The 24,150-nt window shown below is 39.4% G+C and overlaps 1 protein-coding gene across 2 annotated transcripts in view; it reads right to left on the bottom strand.

Moving 5' to 3' along the window:
- Positions 1-23,644, bottom strand: part of Fam174a (family with sequence similarity 174 member A) — a 31,401-nt gene extending 7,757 nt beyond the window's left edge. The window contains exons 1-2 of one of the 2 annotated variants that reach the window (XM_036173826.1): positions 23,002-23,643; positions 8,083-8,217 (exon numbers count right to left, since the gene is read on the bottom strand). In XM_036173826.1, coding sequence (XP_036029719.1) covers positions 8,083-8,217; positions 23,002-23,435 — 569 coding nt within the window. In that variant the 5' untranslated portion in view covers positions 23,436-23,643. Of the gene's footprint in view, positions 1-8,078; positions 8,218-23,001 lie in introns of those variants that run through there. The other variant, XM_036173827.1, reaches the window with a different exon arrangement.
- Positions 23,645-24,150: the final 506 nt, after the last annotated feature.

Raw genomic sequence — 24,150 nt, 5'->3', positions numbered from 1 at the left:
CAATGTAAGTTTCTGTGTGTTTACTTGGTTGGGTCTGAGCGACTGTGGGACTGGTGGGTGAGAGAGATTTGTCCTGACTGGGCCAGGCAGGAAAACTCTAACTACAGACGGAGAATGGGACATTCCTCAACTCTTCTGCTTCATTAATCTGTATCTTTAAAAAGAGGAATGGAGCTACTAGAAGGCTTGGTCTGAAGAAGGGAGGCAGTACAAAGGGAACAAGAAGGAACAGTGGTGGAAAGACTAAAGAGGGAATACATCAAACCAAAGAGAAACTAGGAAGAGGAAACACAGCCTGTGGGTTCCTATGATATTATGTCATATACAATCTAAGGCAGGAGCTTATTAGTAAACAGAATTCTGTACAACCCTGGTACTTTTCAAATGTGTAATATACACAAACAAATAAACCTATATGTGTGTGTATGTATGTATGTATGCATGTATGTATGTATGCATGCATGCATGTAAATATGTGTAATACAAAAATTGAATGCATTACTAACATTCTTATCAAAGGAAAAAAACTCCATTCCCCAATGCTCCCATTCATGAATTCTGTCAGCCAACAAAGAAAAGCCAACAGCAGTGATACAAATCTAATGTAAAAATACAAATACAGAGCTGGGGATGCAGTGCAGCAGGTACTTCCAGAGCATACATATGCTAGACTCCAGATTTAATCTACATCAACACACATACATACAGAGAGAGAGAGAGAGAGAGAGAGAGAGAGAGAGAGAGAGAGAGAGAGAGAGAGAGAATGAGAATAAAGGAAGAACACAGAAAAAATTTGCTTTTATTACTGTGGCTCTAACTATCCATCTTTGTTTCTCATTTAAACAATAAACATATGCCTGCCTGGCCTCCAAAAGTATATTATCATTGATTTTGGTAACCTTAATTAATAAAAATGTGGAATCTCAAGTTTACTATTTTTAAGTTTCTTTTGTTCTGTCTTGCTAGCCTTAGGTTTAATAGACCATTAATCACAGGAAACTGAGCAATTTGCCTATTTCTGTTCTCCCTATAAAGCCAGAGGTTGCTAGAATACCTGGGTACATAACACTTATTCTAATAACAGAATGATTCTTTTGTTTGTTTGTTTTCTAGAAACAGGGTTTCTCTGTGTAGCCCTGGCTGTCCTGGAACTCAACCAGGCTGGCCTCAAACCGGGAGATCCACCCGCCTCTGCCTCCCAAATTAAGGGTGTGTGCCACCACCATCCAATTGGCTCTGATCACTAGGATACTGCATAATCATCCTAATTCCTTACAATAAAACAGGCTTCATATTTGATGACCTATAACAACTTTGACAGCTTCATTATAGCTTGAGTGTGCTCTCCATGGGTAGCTGTGCTACATGTAATACCTACTGTGATATAAACTGAGTAATTCAAATTTCTGGATGACTTAACAACTTTATCTCTGAACATTACACCATCTTTATTATTACTATCTCTTTCTCCTCTGCCTAGAAACAGTAATTCCTAAATCTGGTTGGTAGCCTCTGATACCTTTAAAAAGTGCAAGTCACTTGTATATTTGCAGGGTCTAACTCACATTTCTTCTTACTCTGGCTGCCTCCAAAATCTACAGAGTGATCATCACAATGGGTTGTGGAGCAGAGTCCCAATAGATACATCTACGAAACACTCCCCCACCTAAGGCTCAAGGAAAACTGCAGGAGCAGAAGGATTATCAGAGCCAGAGGATTAGGGAATTCGCTGTGAGACTGTGTCTCCTAGAGATGTCAGAAGCTACACCCATAACGTCTCACTAACATTGCTGCCCAAATGTGAGCTGAACATGGATGACATAAGTGAACACGAGTGGACAGAGAAAAGCCCAGGAAGCCTCAACCCTGTACAGAGAACTACAGGCAACTGAAAAAGCCGAGAGAAGAGAAGTGACCTTCTCTAGCAAAGAGTACACCAATTAGTTATGACGGTATTTACCCATGTTTTCCTAGGCTACAAACTTGATGGCATATAATTACACATGTTAGTTTCATGAGCTTCTCCTTCTGTTCCTGAAGCCTCACCTTCACAACAACTAAGCTTTAGGTAGTTATTTCTGCCTGTTGCAACCTCATCAATGATGAATTCCTGTATGATTTACTGTCTCGGAAGTAAGAGTTTAACTTGGCTTACGCTCTGCAGGGCACATTCCATCATGTTGAAAAAGGATGGCAGTAAGACTGTGAGGCGGCTGTTCACACTGAATCCGCCTGCAGTCAGGAAACAGGAAGCGGGCAGGCACTGGGGCTGGGTATTGAAGTGTTATGCACCACTGACAGTGTCCTATTTCTTTCAGCAAGTCTCTACTAGCTAATGCTTTTACAGGCTTGAGAAGACAATGCTACCAACTAAAAACCAAGCATTCAAACCAGACTGTACAAAGGATGTTTCACATTCAATCTAAAACCTGTTTAATATAGATGAACTGATGTTCAAACTGAGTTCTTCTTCTGAGGTAATCGCGAACCGTTAATTTCATTTTACGTCTTTCTTTTCAAAGAATGTATATAGCAGACATCACATAAGTACCCAGCATAATTAAATACAACAATTGTCACTGCAAATTATAATTAATAATAATTTTGAAAAGTAAATGGGATTCTAATGACATTGTTTTACTTAGCATTTTCACGTGGAGCCCAAGATGAGATCATCTTCTATTTACTCAATAAGCCTTTGTTCTCAATGCTACTTCATATTATTCTCTTTTGATTTTAATATAAAGACAAGTAAATTATTACATACATTGACTTTTAAATGCAAGCTAACAAATTTGGTTGGCCCACACTTCAAAAAGAGACAACCAATAAAATTAGTCTTACCCACCAAATGATACAGGCATTGGTTGTTTCTCGGTTATCCACTAGAACCAGAAGAAGATAATACCCATTGCTGAAGACAACATACATTCAGATGCATGATGAAAAGAAATCAAGCTAGGCTGTGGAGAGCCGAGAGGCGGCAGCGCGAGGAGGAGGAGGGAGTCAAGCAGGCAGTCAGCCGGGAGAGAGCGGGTGTTTGAGACACCCAACCCAGAGGTCCTCGATCTCCGCTGCCAAGCAATGGGGAAGAAACAGAAAAACAAGAGCGAAGACAGTACCAAGGAGGATAGTCATTTTGGCGCCTTGGCTGCAGAAATAAAAGGAGCTGGTGCTGCCAGGGAACAAGAGCCTCAGAAATCACAGGGGAAGAAGAAAAAGGAAAAAAAGAAGCAAGACCTTGATGAGAATGATATTCTGAGAGAACTGGAGAGGCATCAGAGCTGACAGAGAGGCTGCTCCAGTCAAGACTACAAAAAACAATGAAGAAGAATCTGCTTCAAGATAAAAAGAAGAAAGAACACAAGGCATTTGACAAAATCCAACACCCTTTCATGATAAAGGTCCTGGAGCTATCAGGAATACAGGGAACATGCCTAAATATAACAAAGGCAATTTACAGCAAGCCAACAGCCAACAACAAATTCAATGGAGAGAAACTCAAAGCAATACCACTAAAATCAGGAACAAGGCAAGGCTGTCCCCTCTCCCCATATTTATTCAATATAGTACTTGAAGTTCTAGCTAGAGCAATAAGACAACATAAGGAGATTAAGGGGATACAAATTGGAAAGGAAGAAGTCAAGCTTTCCCTATTAGCAGATGGCATGATAGTATACATGAGTGATCCCAAAAATTCAACCAAGAAACTGATACAGCTAATAAACACCTTCAGCAACATAGCAGGATACAAGATCAACTCAAAAAAATCAGTAGCCCTCTTCTATACAATTGACAAACAGGCTGAGAAGGAAATCAGAGATACATCACCCTTTATAATTGCCATAAATGATATAAAATACATTGGAGTTACTCTAAATAAGCAAGTGAAGGACCTATATGACAAGAACTTTAAGTCTCTGAAGAAAGAAATTGAAGAAGATGTCAGAAAATGGAAAGATTCCCATGCTCATGGACAGGCAAGATTGACAGAAAAAATGGCAATCTTACCAAAAGCAATCTACAGATTCAATGCAATCCCCATCAAAATAACAACACAATTCTTCACAGACCTGGAAAGAATAATACTCAACTTCATATGGGAAAAAAAAAAAAAAAAAACAGGATAGCCAAAAGAGTCCTATACAATAAAACAACCTCTGGAGGCATCACGATCCTTGACCTCAAGCTCTACTATAGATCTACAGTAATAAAAACAGCTTGGTACTGGCATAAAAACCAACATGTGGACCAATGGAATCAAATTGAAGACCCTGAAATTAATCCACACACCTATGAACAAATAATTTTTGACAAAGAACCCAAAAATGTACAATGGAAAAAAGAAAGCATCTTCAACAAATGGTGCTGGCATAACTGGATGTCAATGTGTAGAAGGCTACAAATAGATCCATGTCTGTCACAGTGCATAAAACTTAAGTCCAAGTGGATCAAAGACCTCAACATAAATCCAGTTACTCTGAACCTGATAAAAGAGAAAACAGGAAGTAGTCTTGAATGCATTGGCATAGGAGATCACTTCCTAAATATAATACCAGTAGCACAGACACTGAGAGAAACAATCAATGGGACCTCCTGAAACGGAGAAGCATTTGTAGAGCAAAGGACATGGTCAACAAGACAAAGCGACAGCCTACAGAATGGGAAAAGGTCTTCACCAACCCCACATCTGACAGAGGACTGATATCCAGAATATATAAAGAACTCAAGAAATTAGACATCAAAATGCCCAACAGTCCAATTAAGAAATGGGCTATAGAACTAAACAGAGAATTCTCAACAGAAGAAGCTCAAATGGCTGAAAGACATTTAAGGAATTGCTCAACATCCCTAATTATCCAGGAAATGCAAATCAAAACGACTCTGAGATACCACCTTACACCTGTCAGAATGACTAAGATCAAAAACACAGAAGACAGCTTATGATGGAAAGGATGTGGAACAAGGGGAACTCTCCTCCACTGCTGGTGGGAATGCAAGCTTGTACAGACACTTTGGAAATCAATAAGGCACTTTCTTAGAAGATTGGGAATCAATCTCTCCCAAGACCCAGCTATACCACTCTTGGGCATATACCCAAGAAATACTCAATCATATCACAAGGGCACTTGCTCAGCTATGTTCATATCAGCATTGTTTGTAATAGCCAGAACCTGGAAACAACCTAGATGCCCTTCAACTGAAGAATGGATAAAGAAAATGTGGTACATATACACAATGGAGTACTACTCAGCAGAGAAAAACAATAACATCATGAGGTTTGCAGGCAAATGGATGGATCTAGAAAAAATCATCTTGAGTGAGGTATCCTAGACTCAGAAAGACAAACATGGTATGTACTCACTCATAGGAGGATACTAGATGTAAAACAAAGATGACTAGACTACTACACAACTCCAGGGAGGCTACCTAGAAAATGGAACCCTAGGAAAGACACAGGGATCTCCCAATGACAGAGAAACGGATTAGATCTACATGAACAACCTGGATGTGAGTGGGGATAATGAAAGGCAAGGTTCAAGGGAAAGAGAGCTTAGGGGAGCAGGAGATCCCAGCTGGATCAAGAACAGAAAGGGAGAACAAGGAATAACAGACCATGATAAATGAAGACCACATGAGAATAGGAAGAAGCAAAGTGCTAGAGAGACCCCCAGAAATCTACAATGATACCTCCACTGTAGACTACTGGCAGTGGTGGGAAGAAAGCCTGATCTGACCTAGTCTGGTGATCGGATGGCCAGACACCCTAACTGTCATGCTAGAACTCTCATCCAATAACTGATGGGAGCAGATGCAGAGATCCACAGCCAGGCCCTAGTTGAAGCTCCGGGAGTCCAATTGGCGAGAAAGAGGAGGGACTGTATGAGTGCGAATTGTTGAGACCATGATTGGAAAAAGCACAGGGACAAATAGCCAAACTAATGGAAACACATGAACTATGAACCAATAGCTATGGAGCCCCCAACTGGATCAGGCCCTCTGGGTAAGTGAGACAGTTGATTAGCTTGAACTGTTTGGGAGGCACCCAGGCAGTGGGACCTGGACCTGTCCTTAGTGCATGAGCTGGCTGTTTTGAACCTATGGCTAATGCAGGGACACTTTGCTCAGCCTGGAAGGAGGGGACTGGACCTGCCTGGACTGAATCTACCAGGTTGAGCTGAATCCCCAGGGGAGTCTTTGCCCTAGAGGAGATGGGAATGGGGGTAAGGTGGGGAGGGAGGGGAGAGGACAGGGAAATCCATGGCTGATAGGTAAAATGAAATTAAATTATAAAATAAAGAAAAATAAGATCAAGCTAGAACTGAGTCATAACTTTTTCTCCCTGATAGCTTTCCTACGGCTGTGGAAGTACTTAAAGGCTGCTGCTGGGCCTCTCTACCATCAGCTCTTAAACAGGTATCCCACATTTGCCTCTGAGGATTTTATTTAATAAATGTAATCGCTTTTGGGACTAATGCTATTCAGCCATGTAGGATATCTCCATCCCAAGAACAGAGAAATCTTGGGATTCGAACAAAGGTAATAAAAAACTGGGCTATCCAGTTTTATATCAATACAAAAGGTTAGCCTGCAAGAATCCTAACAATTACAATGGTAACCTGCAGAATATGCCCACCAATGCAATAGCAACACAATTGTTCCAAGGATAACCAACAGCTTTAGACGGAATTCTAGGACTCTCCAGAGAGGAATCCATAACTGGTGTTAAAAATAGTAAAAATAATCAAACAAACAAACACCCCCACAAAGCTAGGAGCTAGGGAGCACAGGGCCTAGTTAGGGATTCACTACTGTTGTTTAGGTAAATTGACATGCAACCAGACTGCATTCTAAATGTTTATATGCATAAACAAATATTACTCTTATCTTAACCAATGATGTCTCTCTTTGTGAAGAATAGGAGTGAATGTAGTCATGGCTGTTCTAGGGGCTATTAATAAATGGTATTGGAAGCTCAGCCAAGCAGGGCACTTAAACCTCCCCCAGAAGGCTCAGAAAACATTTCAGAAGAGTGGAGAGAATGCCACAGGATTCAGAAAAGGACCGTGAAATGCTGTCTTTAGGGCATGACATAGCATTGCCAAGGGCAGCTTGGGCATCTGCACCAAGACTTAAAACACTGGGCCTGTCAACTACCAATCATGAACTGGGTCCTCCCTGCTGAGCTATTGGAGACTAAAGGATTGTCGTGAAGGGATAGTCATTCTTATCAGTTATGGGCCTCACTGTGAGACCACCATGCTCCAGGGGATTGTTGTATACCTGTGTTCACGCCAAAGTCATAGTTAAACTCAGTACATCTGAACCAAAACAAAAAGGCATGAATGTGGGAAAGGGGCTTGTAGGAAGGAGGGTGGGAGGACTCCAGGAAAGAGGGTGAGGTTAGGCAGAATGCACTATACACATATCTGATACTGTCAAAGAATAAATTCAAACAAGTAAGAAAGATTTCTGTACTCTCTGATTTCTGTGATCTCTAGACTCCAGCTTTCCTTCACCAGAAATCCTTCTTTCTCTTAGGACATTTTTCCTACATGCTGTAGCCCTTGTTGCCTCTGCTCATTCCAAATGCAAATGCACTGATATTAATCATATACCAAACCCCTTAGGCAAGATCTTGACATGTCATGAGACTAGATCTGAATACAGACATCACAGCTACACCATGATACAACAAATCTCCAGTCTTATAGTTCTGTCAGGGAATGCTATTTCCAAATCAAACAAACCAAACAATAAACAAAATAATTTCAGCATATAAAAATAAAAACAAGCTTACTAAATATTTCTTAAACACAAACATATGCCAAAATAATGAATACTGTAAGAAGGAAAAATTTCAAGCCCAAAACACTGCAAAGAAATCTGCAAAAAGAAGGCTAATTTTAGGGAATGTATACTATCGGTTATATCCAATTCAGCAAAGCCAGGTGAATAATATCTGTGGGCTGGGCAGAACAAAAGACCCTAAACAGAAACCAGTAAAATTTGCTAGAATAAAGACTGTAAGATTATCTGAGCAAAGATCTGCATCGTTATTTAATTCCTGTACCAGCTTACCTTCTAGGATGATTGGCATCAAACAATGTGTTGTCATCATCCTCATCATCTTGTTCTAAAGGTGTCAATTCCATGTTTTCTATGTTAGTGTCCAAAACTCCGTATCTCCTAGTTTTACGGTTTCTCCTCCTCATCCTATTAAATCAAGCAAATAAATTAATAAAACAATTTTAATATAGCTTAATTATTACTTCATATGCAATTGGAAATTAAAGAAATTAGTTCATGTTTCCTACCAAGCACACAGTCAGTACAAAAATGATTACAATTCAGGAAACAATCAATTTAGCATCAAAGATTACTGGCAACTCATTAAATAAACCTATTTCTATATATGTGTATGGCATCAACATTTCTCCTGCCCAGCATACTCTCTAGTCTTTTTAATCTCTCTGAGCTAAAGTTGAGAGATGATTTATTATTTTTTATTTATGCGTATGTGTGTATGTGTGAGTGAATGAAACTCATGTGGATGGCCACCTAAGCCAGAAGGATGAGGATATCATAACCCCTGCAGTCACAGTTACAGTTGATTCTGAGATGTCCCACTTGGGTGCTGGGAACTGAACTCAAGGTCCTGTGGAAGAGGAGCAGCACTCTGAACTGCTCAACCATCTCTCTAGCCCCAAAAGATAAAATTTTAAGCCTTCAGTTCCAGCCTTTATCTCATATCCTTGATGCCTCCTTATTGATAGACACAACTAAGCATTGCTATTACCATCAAAAGCTTAGATAACAGAAGTCCTAGACACACTCAAATTTAGTCAGTGGTTTATAACCTGGACTAAACATCAGAATCACCTGGGATTTTTAAAATGATCAGACTAGGGTTATAATTAAACCAAAATGTTCAGAAATAGAGACCAAATGTCACTAAGCTGATGATTTCTGACTCAGTGATTCAAAACTATGAACTTGCAGCCAACATCCAAGTTGCTTCCAATGCAATAGCTTCAACACTATATACAGTAAGCAGTGCTTCATAAGAACTTTTTGGATATTAGAAACAAAACAAAATATTTCAGGAAGTGATCACAAATGAAATTTGTTTTACTTAAACTATAATATACTCAGTTTAATATAATAATGTTAACTGATGTTTAGACTATTAACTTTAGCACCAATTTCAGAGTAATAAGGGCCTCTTCAAAAGTGACTTTGGGAATCCTGACAAAGTATCCATACATTTATGCAAACATACATATATTAAAATCCATGTTGCAATTGTATTAGCCAATAGACACTATATTAGCTTTTGAGTATATGTGGTGATATTGTGTCCCCCAGTATATTGTGCACCCTAATAAACTTATCTGGGGGTCAGAGAACAGAACAGCTACTAGACAGACATAGAGGCCAGAAAATGGTGGCACACACAACTTCAATCATAGCCTTCTGGAGGCAGAGATACATCCAGATCTCTGAGTTCAAGGCCACACTGGAAACAACCAGGTATTGTGACACACACCTTTAATCCCAGGAAGTGGTGGAAGGAAGCAGAAAGGTATATAAGGCGTGAGGACCAGGAACGAGAGCCTTTTTAAGCTTTTAGCTTTTAGCAGCAGTTCATCTGAGATCCATTTGGGTGAGGACTCAGAGGCTTCCAGTTCAAGGAAACAAGAACAGTTGATAAGCTGGCAAGGTAAGGTTGGATGTGGCTTGTTCTGTTTCTCTGATCTTTCAGCGTTCACCCCAATACATAGCTCTGGGTTTGTTTTTATTAATAAGACCTTTTAAAATTCAGCTACAAGTATAAAATATCTATTCTCAGCAATCAAAATTTATAAGATATATAAGATTATGTTTGGAGAAAAATATAATTCTCAAAAGTAATTTCTTACAGACCTATCTTTATATCTACCTAAAGGTAATGGACTAAGAAACTGGTTTCTGTACAGTATTTAACATCACATATTTAACCACTGTAAAACTCAATAAATGCTTTAACTAATAAGAATAAGACAGTGTGAAGTATAAAGTAGTATTTTATATTAAGAAACTATATGCTGAAACTAACAAATTCACCAATGCATATATAAATCAACACATACACATATACACAAACGTGTATTTGTATACATTCACACATATCATATAGAACAGAATCCCAAATATTTCCTGTTATTTAGGTTTTATAGGTCAATATGATTTCTGTCAAATATTTGTCTTAGTATTTTGTTTTGTTTATAATCATTTAAAAAAGTCTTTTATCTAGGACTTGTTTACAAGAACTTGCTGGCAGATGGAATTTAGCTTGTTTACCAAGATTAAATTTAGACTTATTAAAGCCCTTGACAGAAAAACTAAAAATATTACTTTGCAAAGAAGAAAAAAAAAGTTAAGTAGCTCACTATTGGTCCCTTTTCACTTACTGACCGGTGAGTAATACCTTAAATATCTGTGATGTCTCCCATCCCATCCTGGGATTTGAAAATGAGTACAGCGTGAGGGAAAACTTCCACAGTGCAAGCTGTGGATACTTCAGTTCTAATACAGTCTCTTCTCTCTGGCAATTCTTTAGTGGAATTCTTTTCTAAATCACATGACTTCCCAGGAACTTGATGTCATATGAAGTCATCTTGGGCAACAAAATAAATTCTCCCAGGTCATATACATCAAATGGGCAATATGCTAGTAACCTAGATTAACCTCAGCTAAAATTTATCTAGAACTAAAGTCATCACACAAATTGAATGATTTCTTAATCTTCCCAAAACAGATAAATGCATCTGTCTAACATTATATCCCATTCCTAATTATAGTATAAACACCTGACTGCACTGATGTAGGGATTTTATCATTTGTTTTAGTTTATGCATTCTCTAGGAATATTCTCACGATAGTTTACATTGTAGATTTATTTAGTAATAAAGTATAAAATATACATTTTTAACAAAAATATTAAGGTAGAAAACCTAATTTTTTTTACTTTTATCAGTTTATATTATTTTTTTCAATCAAAATGTAAAGGAGACTTTAAAATCCAGTCCTTATAGTCTTTACTCTCATACATACAATTGTGCTAATAATCAAATACATAGTTATTAATATGCACACTTTTCAATTAGATATAACAAACACATATTACAACATGAAAGCATATTTTGTTGGTTCCTAATGAATACTATGAATATTACCTAAAACAAGTAGAAAAGAATTGAATCCTGAAATGGCAGGAGACAGTGAAACAGTAATCTATATTGAGCTACATAAGTGATTCAATTCACTGTCTTAACACAGATGCAGATTCCTTAATGTTTCATTAAATATATTCAGCTCAGTCAGAACTATCTCTGTTTCAATAACATGCATCAGTTATTTATGGAATCAAAATAGAAGTGCTAAAGTAAGCATGATAAAATTTTATGTAAAAATGTTTGATGCCACATAAAATAAACACAACAAAATGAAACTACATTTCATTTTACTATCCTATGAAAGTGTGAACACCTGATTTAATCCATAAATTAGTTTCTTCTCATTTTGTTTTTACTGGAATATGTGCAAAGAATGTATTAAGTATGAAATAATAGAAATACTAGAATTTCTTTGTTTTATAACATCCTAAATAGACTGAGGAATATATAAATCAGTCACATTCATATACACATGTACATATGAATCTTCTATGTCCTTAGACATAAAACAGTGGATTTCAATAAATAAATACACAACTATATATTTATATACTTGTATATTTGCATAAATAAAACTTTATCATTACTTTCTTTACCATAAAAGTAACCAAGAATTAATGTAGTAATTTGTGAATAAGAATTAATTTGGAGCATTTTCTGTAATAGTAATATAAGCAAATAACATTAGTGAGCCCTATTAATTCTCTACAGTTTTCATCATGAAATCAAAATTGGATGTGCTACATAATCAAACCTCTGAGTAACTGGACATCTCTCATTTCACCTCTTCACATTTATAGAACCAAACACATGAGTTGTCAGTTGAAATTCTTCTAGAAACAGATACCAATAATGGATATAGTGATATTTTAGACTGAGCAGTGTCCTCCAAATTTTGTACTTGAGTAAGAGTTGAGGTGCTAATTCCAAGAACTGCAGAATGTGGCTTTGTTTTGATGCATAGTCCTTAAAGGGGGACTCAAGTTGAACTAGGTAATAAAATTGCTCGTGTGTGTGTGTGTGTGTGTGTGTGTGTGTGTGTGTGTGTGTGTGTGTGTTAAATGGATGGGGGACTGTCTTAGCTACTGTTCTATTACTATAGAGAGACACCATGACCAAGGCAACTACTAAAAAGAAAACATTTAATTGGGGATTGCTTACAATTTTAGAGGGCTAACCCATTACATCATGGCAGGAAGGAGACAGGAATGAATCTCAAGCAGTAGCTGAGAGCTTGCATTCTGATCAACAGGCAACAGGTAGAGCATGTTTGAAACCTCAAAACTCAACCTTAGTGAAACACTTCATCCAACAAGGCCAAACCTCTTAATCCTTCCCAACTAGGAACCAAACTCTCAAATATATGAGCCTATGGAGGCCATTCTTATTCAAACCACCACTTTCCTCTTTCTTCATGGCTTCCACAGCCAACTCTTTATCTAGCACTATCAAACCTACATTCTTATAAACATTTCATAGGCCAATATCACACATGAGTTACTACACTGCTATACATAATTTATATATTATATGTTATATATATAAATTGACATTTGACATTGGAAATTTGGGGGCCTTTATTTACTAAATGTCCCAATAAAAGTAATTGCTATTTAGTGTACAGACATATGTGGCAGGCAGGGGCTATGTAGCTTATAAGCCTCACCCTTTATAATTTTTAAAAATAAGATACAAACAGCTTGACTACACAAATAGAAATTTTAAACACTAATGTATAGTGTCTTCATAACCTGACTAAGTTATCTTAACCAAGGTTACAAAGTTAATTGGTCAAATGGTCTTGTGATTCCCAAAATAATATTCTTATAATATACTAGAATGGATAACTTCAGTGAATATAAATTATGTGATGCATTCTCCCCTTTTTAATTTTGGTGAAATATAATGACTTAGCATCATCTACTGACATGACCAAGCACAACAATGATGCTTGTATTAGCCCATCTCTTCCATTTCATCACGGTAGAGGATCTGCTCTCTCTTTAGTGATTGCTCTTAAGCCAATGTAATCACAATTGTATTTCAAGAGCAATGACGCAAACCCAGCCCTAAAGAATACAAAATGATCATAACAACTGACATAAACTAATCACAAAAACACAATTTCCTTGGTAGGCATTTTGAGTGGGGAGGAAATTAAGCAATTTAGACAAATGAGATTGAAAGAATGTCTCTTGCGGGCTTTCTAGGAAAGACTGCTTCCCCAGCCCCCCTCCCCAAAGGGTCTTTCTTACATTTTACAGGAGTCTGTTGTGTGGAAACACAATAATTATGAATAAATCATCCATTCTACACAGACAAAGACGAACAATTAAGAATTCTTGACAATTTTATAAAGCCACTGCCCCAAACTTGGTCTGGCTCACAACAGAAAGCAAAGCCAAAATACGTCTTTACATTCCAGTCACTGTCAATTGTGTATTTGGTTTCTGAGAATTCAAACCCTCCTAAGGAATAAATACCTAGTACTTAGTTTGTCTGTGAGACACTGCCATCCACACTCCATCAGTGACTACTTCCTCCTAACTCTGCTCAGGACTTGTCAGGTAGTACTGTTCAAATGCTCTTTATTCCAAATACCTTCATCAGAGTTCCTGGGCAGATTTTAATGTCAAAGTGCTGAGCCAACAGTAAAATAAATAAAGTAAACCCCACTAACCCTTTATAGTCTTATTTGACATGTACTGTTCAGCTTCGCACAGCAGTTACAATGCACTGAGCCATCTTATCTTTATCAGTGTATTTAGATCAGGGAAAGAATACAACTCTAACTGGGCTCCTCAGACTCCTATTTCAATGAACATCAGCCAAACAGTACAGCATTTCTTTTCCTAACTAGTTTATGTCGTGCCCTGGGCATGAGACCCCTGAAGAGACCACCAGAGACACAAACTCACAGAAATGCAAAAGCAAGGTTTATTGAAGCAGTTCAAGCCTCACGGCAGGACCCTGTCAAGCCGACCAACACAGTAGAGGCTGGAGAGGTGCCCGCCTCTCTGCAACCTCAGGTTTTAAAGGCAAAAACCATAGGGTTACATCATTTAGGGGTGCTGGTACAGGTAAAATTCTAATTGGCTCAAGTTTTAGGGGCTTTTCAGAATTTCTGTGTTATCTTACTTTGTAGTTTTAACCTGTTGTTTGTCAAACTTTATTGATTATCTCTAGCACTGGGGCATTCTGTGGTTAATCAATTGTTACCAGATGGCTCTTCAAACATCCTGACTTTGTCCTGGGATCTGTCAGCAGCTCTGAGAATTTTGAAACTCAGGCCTGTTTCAAGCTGGGGTGAGGGGCTTGCTTGAAATGGAGGTGCTTTGGTTCTTCAGTTTACATACTGGGATCCTAACACCAAAAATAAATAAATAAATCTATAGAAATAACTAATATCAGAGTAATACACAAAATATTACATGTTGCCTATACAAAAATACATAAAATATAAAAACAATTCTATTCATGGCACCCTCCCATTTTCCATTTACCTATACACTCCTGTGAACGGAAAAGCAATAACAGTCATGGTTTGCACCACGAAAAACAACCAACTGCAACTCACAGGCAGATTTAAGACGATCTGGAAATGAGCAACATTTCTCCCACCAAGACTGTCAATCTTGTAAAAGAAGCATCAAAAGTGGAATTCAAATTGGTTCCTGCAGGGCTGTGGTTGTTCAGAAGTGTTATGGCCTTTTTGTAGATAGAACTTCGTTCACCAAATCTGAACATACCCCACTCTCCATGACACACATACTTTCCAGCCCTAAATAGTTAGGAACATGCCTACTTCTGGCCAAGAAAACATGGACAGAAGCAGCTGTGACTAATAGAGTGTGACTAACAGCTGGGACTAGATAGTCACCTCTAATCAACAACTCCAAGCTCTGACAAATGCAGAAAACTTATGCTAAAGTAGCAAAACCAGATTACTACAGGAAGGTAAACTGTTGAGTTTATTCAAGCAATTCAGAAACACAGTTCAAGCATCTAGCTGAAATTTTCTAAGAATAAATCTTATCGCATGTTTGTGTGCTGCTCAGAATTGTATGTAAAATGACATTTTTCTGTTCAGATTCATTGCTACCAGTGATATAATCTCTGAGTACAGGAAATGCTGCTCTAACTTCATTTTAGCGGCATTCATTCTAGATGCATATAACCAGTGACTAGCAGACTGGATAGGAGAGCCACATGGAACTGTAAACACACATGCATGTGTCATAACACAGCTACAGTTTAGAGGGAGTACAATTCGTTCAGGATGGAAGATAAACTGAAAAGACACATTTAGAGTAGAGAAAAAAATTAGGATGGCTTCTAATATGAATTCACAACATACCCCCATGGTTGGGCATGCCTGGCGGACCTAGACACTTCCACCTAGCTATTTCTGGTTCAAAATAGCCATTTCAGGGTCAAAACAGCTCACGTGACCAGGACCCTGCGACTTGGCCTTGCATGGTTTCGCAAGCATGCAGCCATGTGATCTACGCGCATGTGTGGAGTAGCCACATGGGTCTGTGTATGCAGGCGCAGCCCACCCTTAATAAGCCGGTCTCACTTTCTCTTGACCATGTGTGTTTTTCACAGGCCTGTTCATGTCTGTCTCTTTCTTTCTTATCTTAATAAAACTCTTATTAGTGGATTTGTCGTGTTTGCGACATTTCCTCGCAGGGTAAGAGCGCCGCTAAATAACTAACAACTTCTACCAGAAGAACAAAGTTATTAAAGCCTAACAAATACAAGGCTGCTGCATATATGGGATATTTGTAAACTGAAACTAGATGACTGAGACAGATGGTAAACAAGACTAGAGTCGGATCAAGCTCCTATCCTGGAGAACTGTAAATGTGAAGGCATTCATTCACCTAGTGAAAATCATGCAGCTTAAGTTTATTGGAGGAAAAAAAAATATGATGCTTGAAGTTGGGCATAGTAGTACATGCCTGAACTCACAAACTCAGCAAGCTGAGGCAGAAATGTGACTTCAAAGGCATAATGGATTACATGGCAAGACACTGTCTCAAAAACAGAAACCATGCTTGCAAATTGAAATTTGCGAGACTGTATCACCAGTGTAGTAAGAAGCTAGCTGACCATGCAAGCTTATAACTCACAACATTATTAGCAGGGTTGAAATGGCAATACAAAAAAAAATTAATAAATTTTGGATGGATCACAGAGGCAGCAAGGATAGTAAAATGCAAAGTGTTAAGGGAAAAACACATTTCACTGAAATAGATTAAAAGAGGTAAGAACATTCCCCTTGCAAACATTCATACTCTATTATCAGGAAAGGGACCTTGGGAATCAAAGACCTGCTCTCCAAAGCAAATAAATGGTGATCAAAACTGGAAAAAAGGTTGGGTGGTCCATAGCTGCCTAAATCACGACTCTCCAAAGGCGGAATCAGGAGGAACAGGAGTTCAAAGCTTGCCTTGGCTATATTTTGAATTAGAGGCCAGCCTGGACCACATGCAACCCTGTCTCAGATGAACATAAACAAACATACCAAAAGTAGAAAAAAGAATTCACCAAGAAGGAAACTCATAAAAAAGCAAGATACTATACACAGAGAGAAAAGAAAAACTGAGTCATGATGCTGCAGAAGCCAAAGAATAAACTGTTGTATCCATGGTTCACAGAGAGTAGAGGGAGTCCATGAAGGGAGATAAAAGTATTTACAAGCTGTCCTTTGTAAGGATATCTTAAGAGTGGAGCCACTAGAAGCCAGGCTATGAAAAGGAGACTAAAAGAAAGGGAAACGATGTATCAGATGAGATCATGCATGTGCAGCGGGTATGGACATAGACAAATAGGGATATTTCAATGCAAAAGCTCTTTGCTGCTCTGCCCATGTTACTCCTACCATGTGAGTCTTAGATATTCCTTCCTGTCTTCTCAGATTCTGTGCTTTCTCATACCTTCCAATGTTCCTTCTCTATTTGCTGTTTTCCAGCATTCACATTTAAACATAATTGGACAGTTTATTCTTGAATACACATCATTTTAATATGGCAATCCAAAAATTCTCCCTGTTTGTAGGAAGCGCAGCTTAGAGTAAGCATTGGAAAAACCAGATTGTCAATCACAGAGGCTTATTCTCCTCAACAGAAAGAAATGAATGCTACCTGGTCAGCTAGAATGCCAGAGTCCAAGCAGTCAAACAACTTGATGATCCTTTGCTATACTATTGGGAGCCAGCCTCCACCTGAAATCCCCAATCTCCTGAGCGCTGTGTAGGCCACAGAGGTCCCACGTGCTCTGCACCCTGCACCAAGAGTCTATTCTTGTGCTTATACAAATCCTTCCTCTTTAGGCTCTAGCCCTGAGCTGTTTATGGAAGCCAGAACTCATTCTTATTCCAAGGTCACACATGCTTTGCTGCTTTGCTTTGTAGCTGTGCCTAAAGCTTTGCTGTGATACTTGTTACCCGGAAATCTTTTCCCAGGTTTGTTGTATGTAAACATCTAAAGGTCCAGACTCTAGGAGTTCTGCCCCAGCGCTGTGCTGGCTTTGTATCCTTCTTGTCTTAGCCTGCACTGGTCCCTGCCCGCTCCTCCAATCCTCAGTCGCTCTGTTGTCTTTCTTCCCTTCGACTTCTTGATATCTCAAAATTCTAGTAAATGCCAGCACTCAGGAAATTTTTATTTTTTGATTTTTCAAGACAGGGTTTCTCTCTAGCTTTGGAGGCTGTCCTGGTCCTGGAACTCGCTTTGTAGACCAGACTGGCCTCGAACTCACAGAGATCCACCTGCCTCTGCCTCCCAAGTGCTGGGATTACAGGTGTGCGCCATCACCACCCAGCTTTCTTTTTTTCTTTTTGCATGTTTTGTAGGGAGAGAAGGCTGAGGGGGATACTTCTATTGAAAAGCTCAATGAGATAACGACTGTTTTCCCTCTTAGAGTATTTATACTCTCAGTCTGCTCAGGGCTACTGACTTTGCTACATGTTCAGGTACAAGCTCTGTGCTCCTTCCTCCTTGGAGAGGGTAAGTAGAGTGGCCACTCTTCTCTAGCATGTCTGAGTCTTCTCCAGGAGTTTCCTTCCATGCTGATGACTGACAGGCTACACTGCCGAATGCATCACTACTGTCACCACCACTGGTCATATTTGGCATCAGGAGAGTAAGCCACACAGCTTTTTAACACTGTATTATTTCACAATATGCATAAACACTTGGGAAAGTTTCATCTCTCAAAAAAAAAAATACAATTCCTGGAGGAGTCATACTTCTTAAATATATTTCAAAGCACTTTCATCTCTCTCTATAATATATTCAATATGTATTTCTTGTCTATGTGATGACAAACAAGAGCACAAATGACTTTCAAAGGATATCTAACCAATTCAATAGATTCTTTAAAAATGCACAAACTTCCCATCATATGTGTTGCTAGTTCTTACCACAAGGTCTCATACTGACATGCACTGAGCAATACTTATTAAATTAATAGCAGTGACTAATGGATATAAACAGCTTTACAGACTTTCTGTCTCTATAACTGCCTAGTTGAATTTTTATCAATGACGTAACTTTATAACTGGTGGTGAAACTCATTCAGTAACTCATATTCTTAAGAAACCAGATAGGAAGCTGGACATGGTAGCACAGTTTTAATCCCAACACTCAGGCAACAGAGGCAGGTACATCTCCGAGTTTAAGGTTATCTTGTTCTTCATAGCAAGAACTAGGCCATCTGAGGGTAGATAGTGAGACTCTATCTCAAAAGGAAAAGAGAGTGAGAGGGGCGGGGGGAGACAGACAATGAAATAGCAGACAAGACAATGTCTAGCAGCAGTAGTTACTTTAAAATACAGCCATTCTCTGACTATATCTAGCAAATCAAAAAAATCTTTGAAGGATGAGATGCAGAGCTGACATAGTGCACTGCATTATTTATCAGTTTACCACAGTAATGAGTATCAGCAAATACTAAGGTTGTCTTACTTTTTCAATTTGTAAAGTCTTAAAAAGTAACGTTCACCAAAAATCATTTTTACAAAGAATCATTTTTCCATAAATGAACTGGCCATCTTCATAGATACTAGCACCTTGATTACGGTACATTTGTTAAAGCAGATGGCCAGTCACTGGTTATGTTAGGTCCAGGAGGATCTCTATTTGGGCAGGTCCTACGGATGTGCTCTAGACAAACCCTTACGCTTCTTGAGCTTCAAATTCTCTCAAAAGAATACCACCCACTTTGAAGATTGTTTTACAAGAATTAGAAAATGGCTGGGTGGTGGTGGTGCACGCCTTTAATCCCAGCATTTGTGAGGCAGAGGCAGGTGGATCTCTATGAGTTCGAGGCCAGCCTGGTCTCCAAATCATGTTCCAGGAATGGCACAAAGCTACAGAAACCCTGTCTTGAAAAACCAAAAAAAAAAAAAAAAAAATAGAAAATGTCAAATTACATGACATTATGTATGATACACATCAATTAGTATTAATATTGATTTATATGTACCATAGGGAAAAAAAATCTCAAAAGCAGTGTTTTAGTTACAAACATTCTTTGAAGGAAGAGCCACTTTATACTGTAGATTGATTCTGTGTAGTTTCTGCACACTAAGAGTTAATAGGACCCAGATGTAATTATTGTAATTCTACTTTTAATTGTTGTACAGTAACTGTGCATACACATAGTCCCTGACATCCAATGAAGCCAAGATGGAAAAGTGAAGAAGGATCACTAGCAACGAGGGAGGGAGCAAGTCAGGGACTTCAAGGCTCCTTTGTTGCAATTTTTAATTATCTGTATAACTGTTTGATGAATGTCCCTGTGCTCTTCCAGGCTGGAAGCACCATGGAGGCAGTACTGTTGATGTATCTCAAAATGATACTGTGATTACCCAGTATAGGACAGCTGAACAAATACTGGCTGGCTGAATGAAGACTATCAAAGCTAAATCTGGTGCTGATCACCACCATTTCAAAGAGCTCTTGATCGCTATTTCATAGTGTTCTGAGACCGGAAAAGTGGAATAACTTCCCAAAGAAGGAAAAGTAAATTTATCACACTAAATATAAAAAGACACATCATGGGAGGAAAAAAAAAAAAAAGAATCTCTGCTTTAAGGCAAGAACAATTAATCATAAATTTTTAATAGGAACTGTTTTTACCTAATCAACATACAATGCTTAAGACTGCAATAACTCTCTATGATTGTTTTCTGGCCTTACACATTTTAGTCCAGGAGGAATGTCCTACAAAGAAGAAAGAAATCTAAGTAGTTATCAAGATCTTCATATCTCTTCATTCTATCAGGAAGCAGCAATTATCCTTTAAATTTCTAATTCTACCACTTACCTATTCAGCAACATAAAGGATGAATCAAAGCTCCTTCACTAAGCAATACTGTGCTCTCTAGAAACATTGCACAGTGCTACAAACTTCAGTGATGGGTACAGAGTAGAGAAGACACACAAGATGCATTTTCACAGAAAGGCTGTGTTCGTCTTATGAAAGCTACTTTGCCCCTACAGCACTCCTGTAGTGTATTCAAGTCCCTCTACAGAAAGAATGTCATTGTCTAGAGTATTTCTAGAATGCCAGCATAAATTATTTCTATCCAAATATTTGTGATGCTGAGTTAGAGGGAGACAAAACATTTTTGAAGTCTCATAGAGTTTGATATATCTTACAATTAAAATAATTGGTTTCACCTCATATCATCAGTTAAAGAAATGATATGTGAGTATTCTCCCTTGGCACAAATAAGCAACTCTGGTTCACTGTCACACATATTTTGGAAAGGGAGTCCAAATGAGCAACCACCATAATGAGGACGAGAAGTATCATCTGGAAGAGTATGAGTTCTGGGGATCCCAGATTTAGCGTCAATCAAGCTTTGGATGCCAGACAACCAACTAAATTTAGAACTTGGACTATACCAATGTGTTAGATGCTGCCTGAAGTATGCAGTTTTTACCAGTCACAGTTCTGAATTTGGCTGTTCTCATATAACATGTGACTGAATCATCTAATACAACCAGAGAAGGCTGAGTTCTTTCAAGATTCACATAAATGAACAGAGAAAAGCAAAGACAGTAAACATTTATATATAAGATGATAAATTAAATAAGGAAGAACACAATGGAAAAGCAAACAAAACCAAGAAAATTAGCATTCTACCCATCTACATACCTTACAGGGAGTATACACAGTAGTAAATAATTATATAGCGAAAAAGAATTTAATTTTCCTTTAAGATTTCTTAACATCAAGCAGTCTCACTTTGGTAATCACAAGCTTTTAAAACTTCTCAACATTGTCTAACTTCCCAGTGACAAGAGGGTGGCTGTGGATTTTCTGAACTTTTTAAATCAACAGTTTTTAGCTCAATGATATTGCTTATATGAGGGGTTTTCATATGCTTTGAATTCCTTTTCATTCTTAAAAGTTACTAAGGGCTCCAAGGAGCTATATATGTGGATTATGCACAACAATATCTAATCTATCGATGAAATCTGAGAAAAATTAAATAATTGATTTTAAATGCTTTAGAAAGTGCATAAAACCAAAAATAGTAAAAAGAATGGCCCAATATTTTTCTTCAAAATCTGACATCTGGCCTGAACTATATATACAAAATAAAAACAGACAAGAAAACACTAGATTTTCAAATTTGCTTTTGCATCCAATCCTTTGTAATATTTGGTTAACAGATACAAAGAAAATCCAGCCTCAGATACATATCAACTTGGAAAACAAGGGAGCAAATTAGTGCCCTTTTCTGATTCGTTTTATTTTTATACAAAACCAAAGCTTGACAAGAGGTATTTCCTTAGTATCAGCTTCAATGTAGAATTTCAAACCTTACCAGTAAATATTTGTACTTTATACACTTGTAAGATATTATTTAGAAAAAAAAGTTTTAAAAACGGCACCCAATTATTAAGATGTGTCAAAGAAACAAATTCCACAAGATTCTTTGGACCACATAGCCAAAAACATTGTAGCTTTTTAATCAATCGAGTCACGTCGGTTTTCCATTCACAATTCCTTTTTAAAAACGAAACTTTGTTTTGACGATTTAACACTATATATTAAATAATGGTAGTGTGTAATGACGGGGAAAGTGTGAACTAATTTGGAAAACAATAAACCAGTACAAACATCACAGAATACTATCTGTTTCATTAGCTTTTCCTCAGGTGTTCTTTGGCTGGCCCTTTCTGGTGGGGTCTTGCTCTGTTTGACATCTTTCCAGAGATGTGGTACCCAATTAACTGAGTACCACAAGGGCACTAAGAAATACAACTGGCAAGGAAGAAAGTCTAAGTTTTATAAAAGTGAAACATGCATTAAGCCCTTTTGAACTGCTGTCAATGGAACCCTGACTCACAAATAGGAGTGCATTCTAACAGGCAAAACGCTGGCAAGTTAGTTACACCAACTGCAGAGCGTTAGAGTACTTGCACAGCACAGTAATAAAAATTCCAGGGGATAGGGGATCACTTCCACTTCAAGGTAAAGGTATCTTTTAAGGCAGAGGCAAGCCTTGGGGAACGAGATACTGGATGTTTGTTACTGATATATACATGAAAGGCATTGATCAGCTTGAGTTGCAGAGGTAAGGTATCTCAGGCCATTAAGACAGCCAACCAGATGGTCTTAGATTCCAGACCCAGATGCTGGGGGCAGGGAAGGAGTCAAGCCCAGATCACAGACATCCACCCAGCTTCTCGAAGCAGGTCAGCTGTCATCAGGCTCTAGGCCACAGTGGGGTGGGGGACCCATCGAGGCTCTGCCTCACCTGACGGTCCTGACCACGAAGTACACCAGCACCGCGCCGCTCACCACCACCAACACGGTCAGGGCCCGCTGGGTCATGGGCCTGTCGCCAGGGTTGGGGCTCACCGCCAAGCTGCCACCCACCGAGCCTTCCCCGGCTTTCCCTCCAAGGCCATCGGCCTCTGACTCCGCTCCGGGGCTGCTGCCATTGCGGCCCTCCGAGCCTCGAGGGCCGGCGGCTTCAGCCTGAGCTTGACCCCGGGGCTGGGCCGCGGTGGGGCCGGGAGGCAGCGGTGACAACGTGCGCGGCCCGGGCTCGGGAACCCGGGATCGGGGCGCCGCCCTGGCTGCTGTTGACAGCACCGCTCCGGACCGGCTCAGCGCGGGCAGCAACAGCAGGAAGAAGGCCGGAGCCAGGAGGCGGCGAGGCCCCGAGCAGCCGCGCGGGGCCGGCATCCTTCCCACGCCGCCCTCTCAGCACGCCGCAGCCGCCGGGCCAGCCTCCCGGCCCGCAGAGCCGACCATGGGCGCGCCGGAACCGGCCAAGAGCCGACTGCCCCGGCCGAGAGCCTGCACGGCGGGTGGCGGAGACTGCGGCGGCTTCGGCGGCGACCACAGCTTGCCGGGACAACCGGAAGTTCGTACATCTCCGCAGCCACTGCTGCTACGGACGCCTCCGGTTGCTAATATGTAGGGGCGGGCCGCGCTCAGTGACGTCACGGCTCGAGCCGACTGCGCACGCGCAGCAGTGGGACTCGCTCTGCCCTGCGGGCGGACTTAGCTTTCTTTCTTTTTTTTTCTTTTTCATTTCCAGGAGTGAACCTATCAGTGGAAGGGCTGGGCCAGGTTGGGCCAGGTGAACGGAAACGGATTGCGTAAAATGAGCCTCAGTTCTTTCCACGTGGGAAACATTGAGTGATAGGAAATTAAATTCCCTGATACCAAACTTCAAAACTGCACCTCATCAGTATGCACTTGGTCTCAGTTCCCTTGGCAGGATTACCAACTCCAAGGAGAGCTTTTTCCAGCTTCAAGGGTCCCGACTTTTCTTGGAAACTTTTACTTTAGCAAATGTAGAGTTGGGGATTTAGCTCAGTGGTAGAGGTCTTGCCTAGCAAGTGCAAGGCCCTGGGTTCGGTTCCCAGCTCTGGAAAAAAAAAAAAAAAGAGAG

This window comes from Onychomys torridus, chromosome 23, assembly GCF_903995425.1.
Source record: "Onychomys torridus chromosome 23, mOncTor1.1, whole genome shotgun sequence".
Classification (NCBI taxonomy): Eukaryota; Metazoa; Chordata; class Mammalia; order Rodentia; family Cricetidae; genus Onychomys; species Onychomys torridus.
This window is presented reverse-complemented; position numbering and strand designations above follow the sequence as displayed.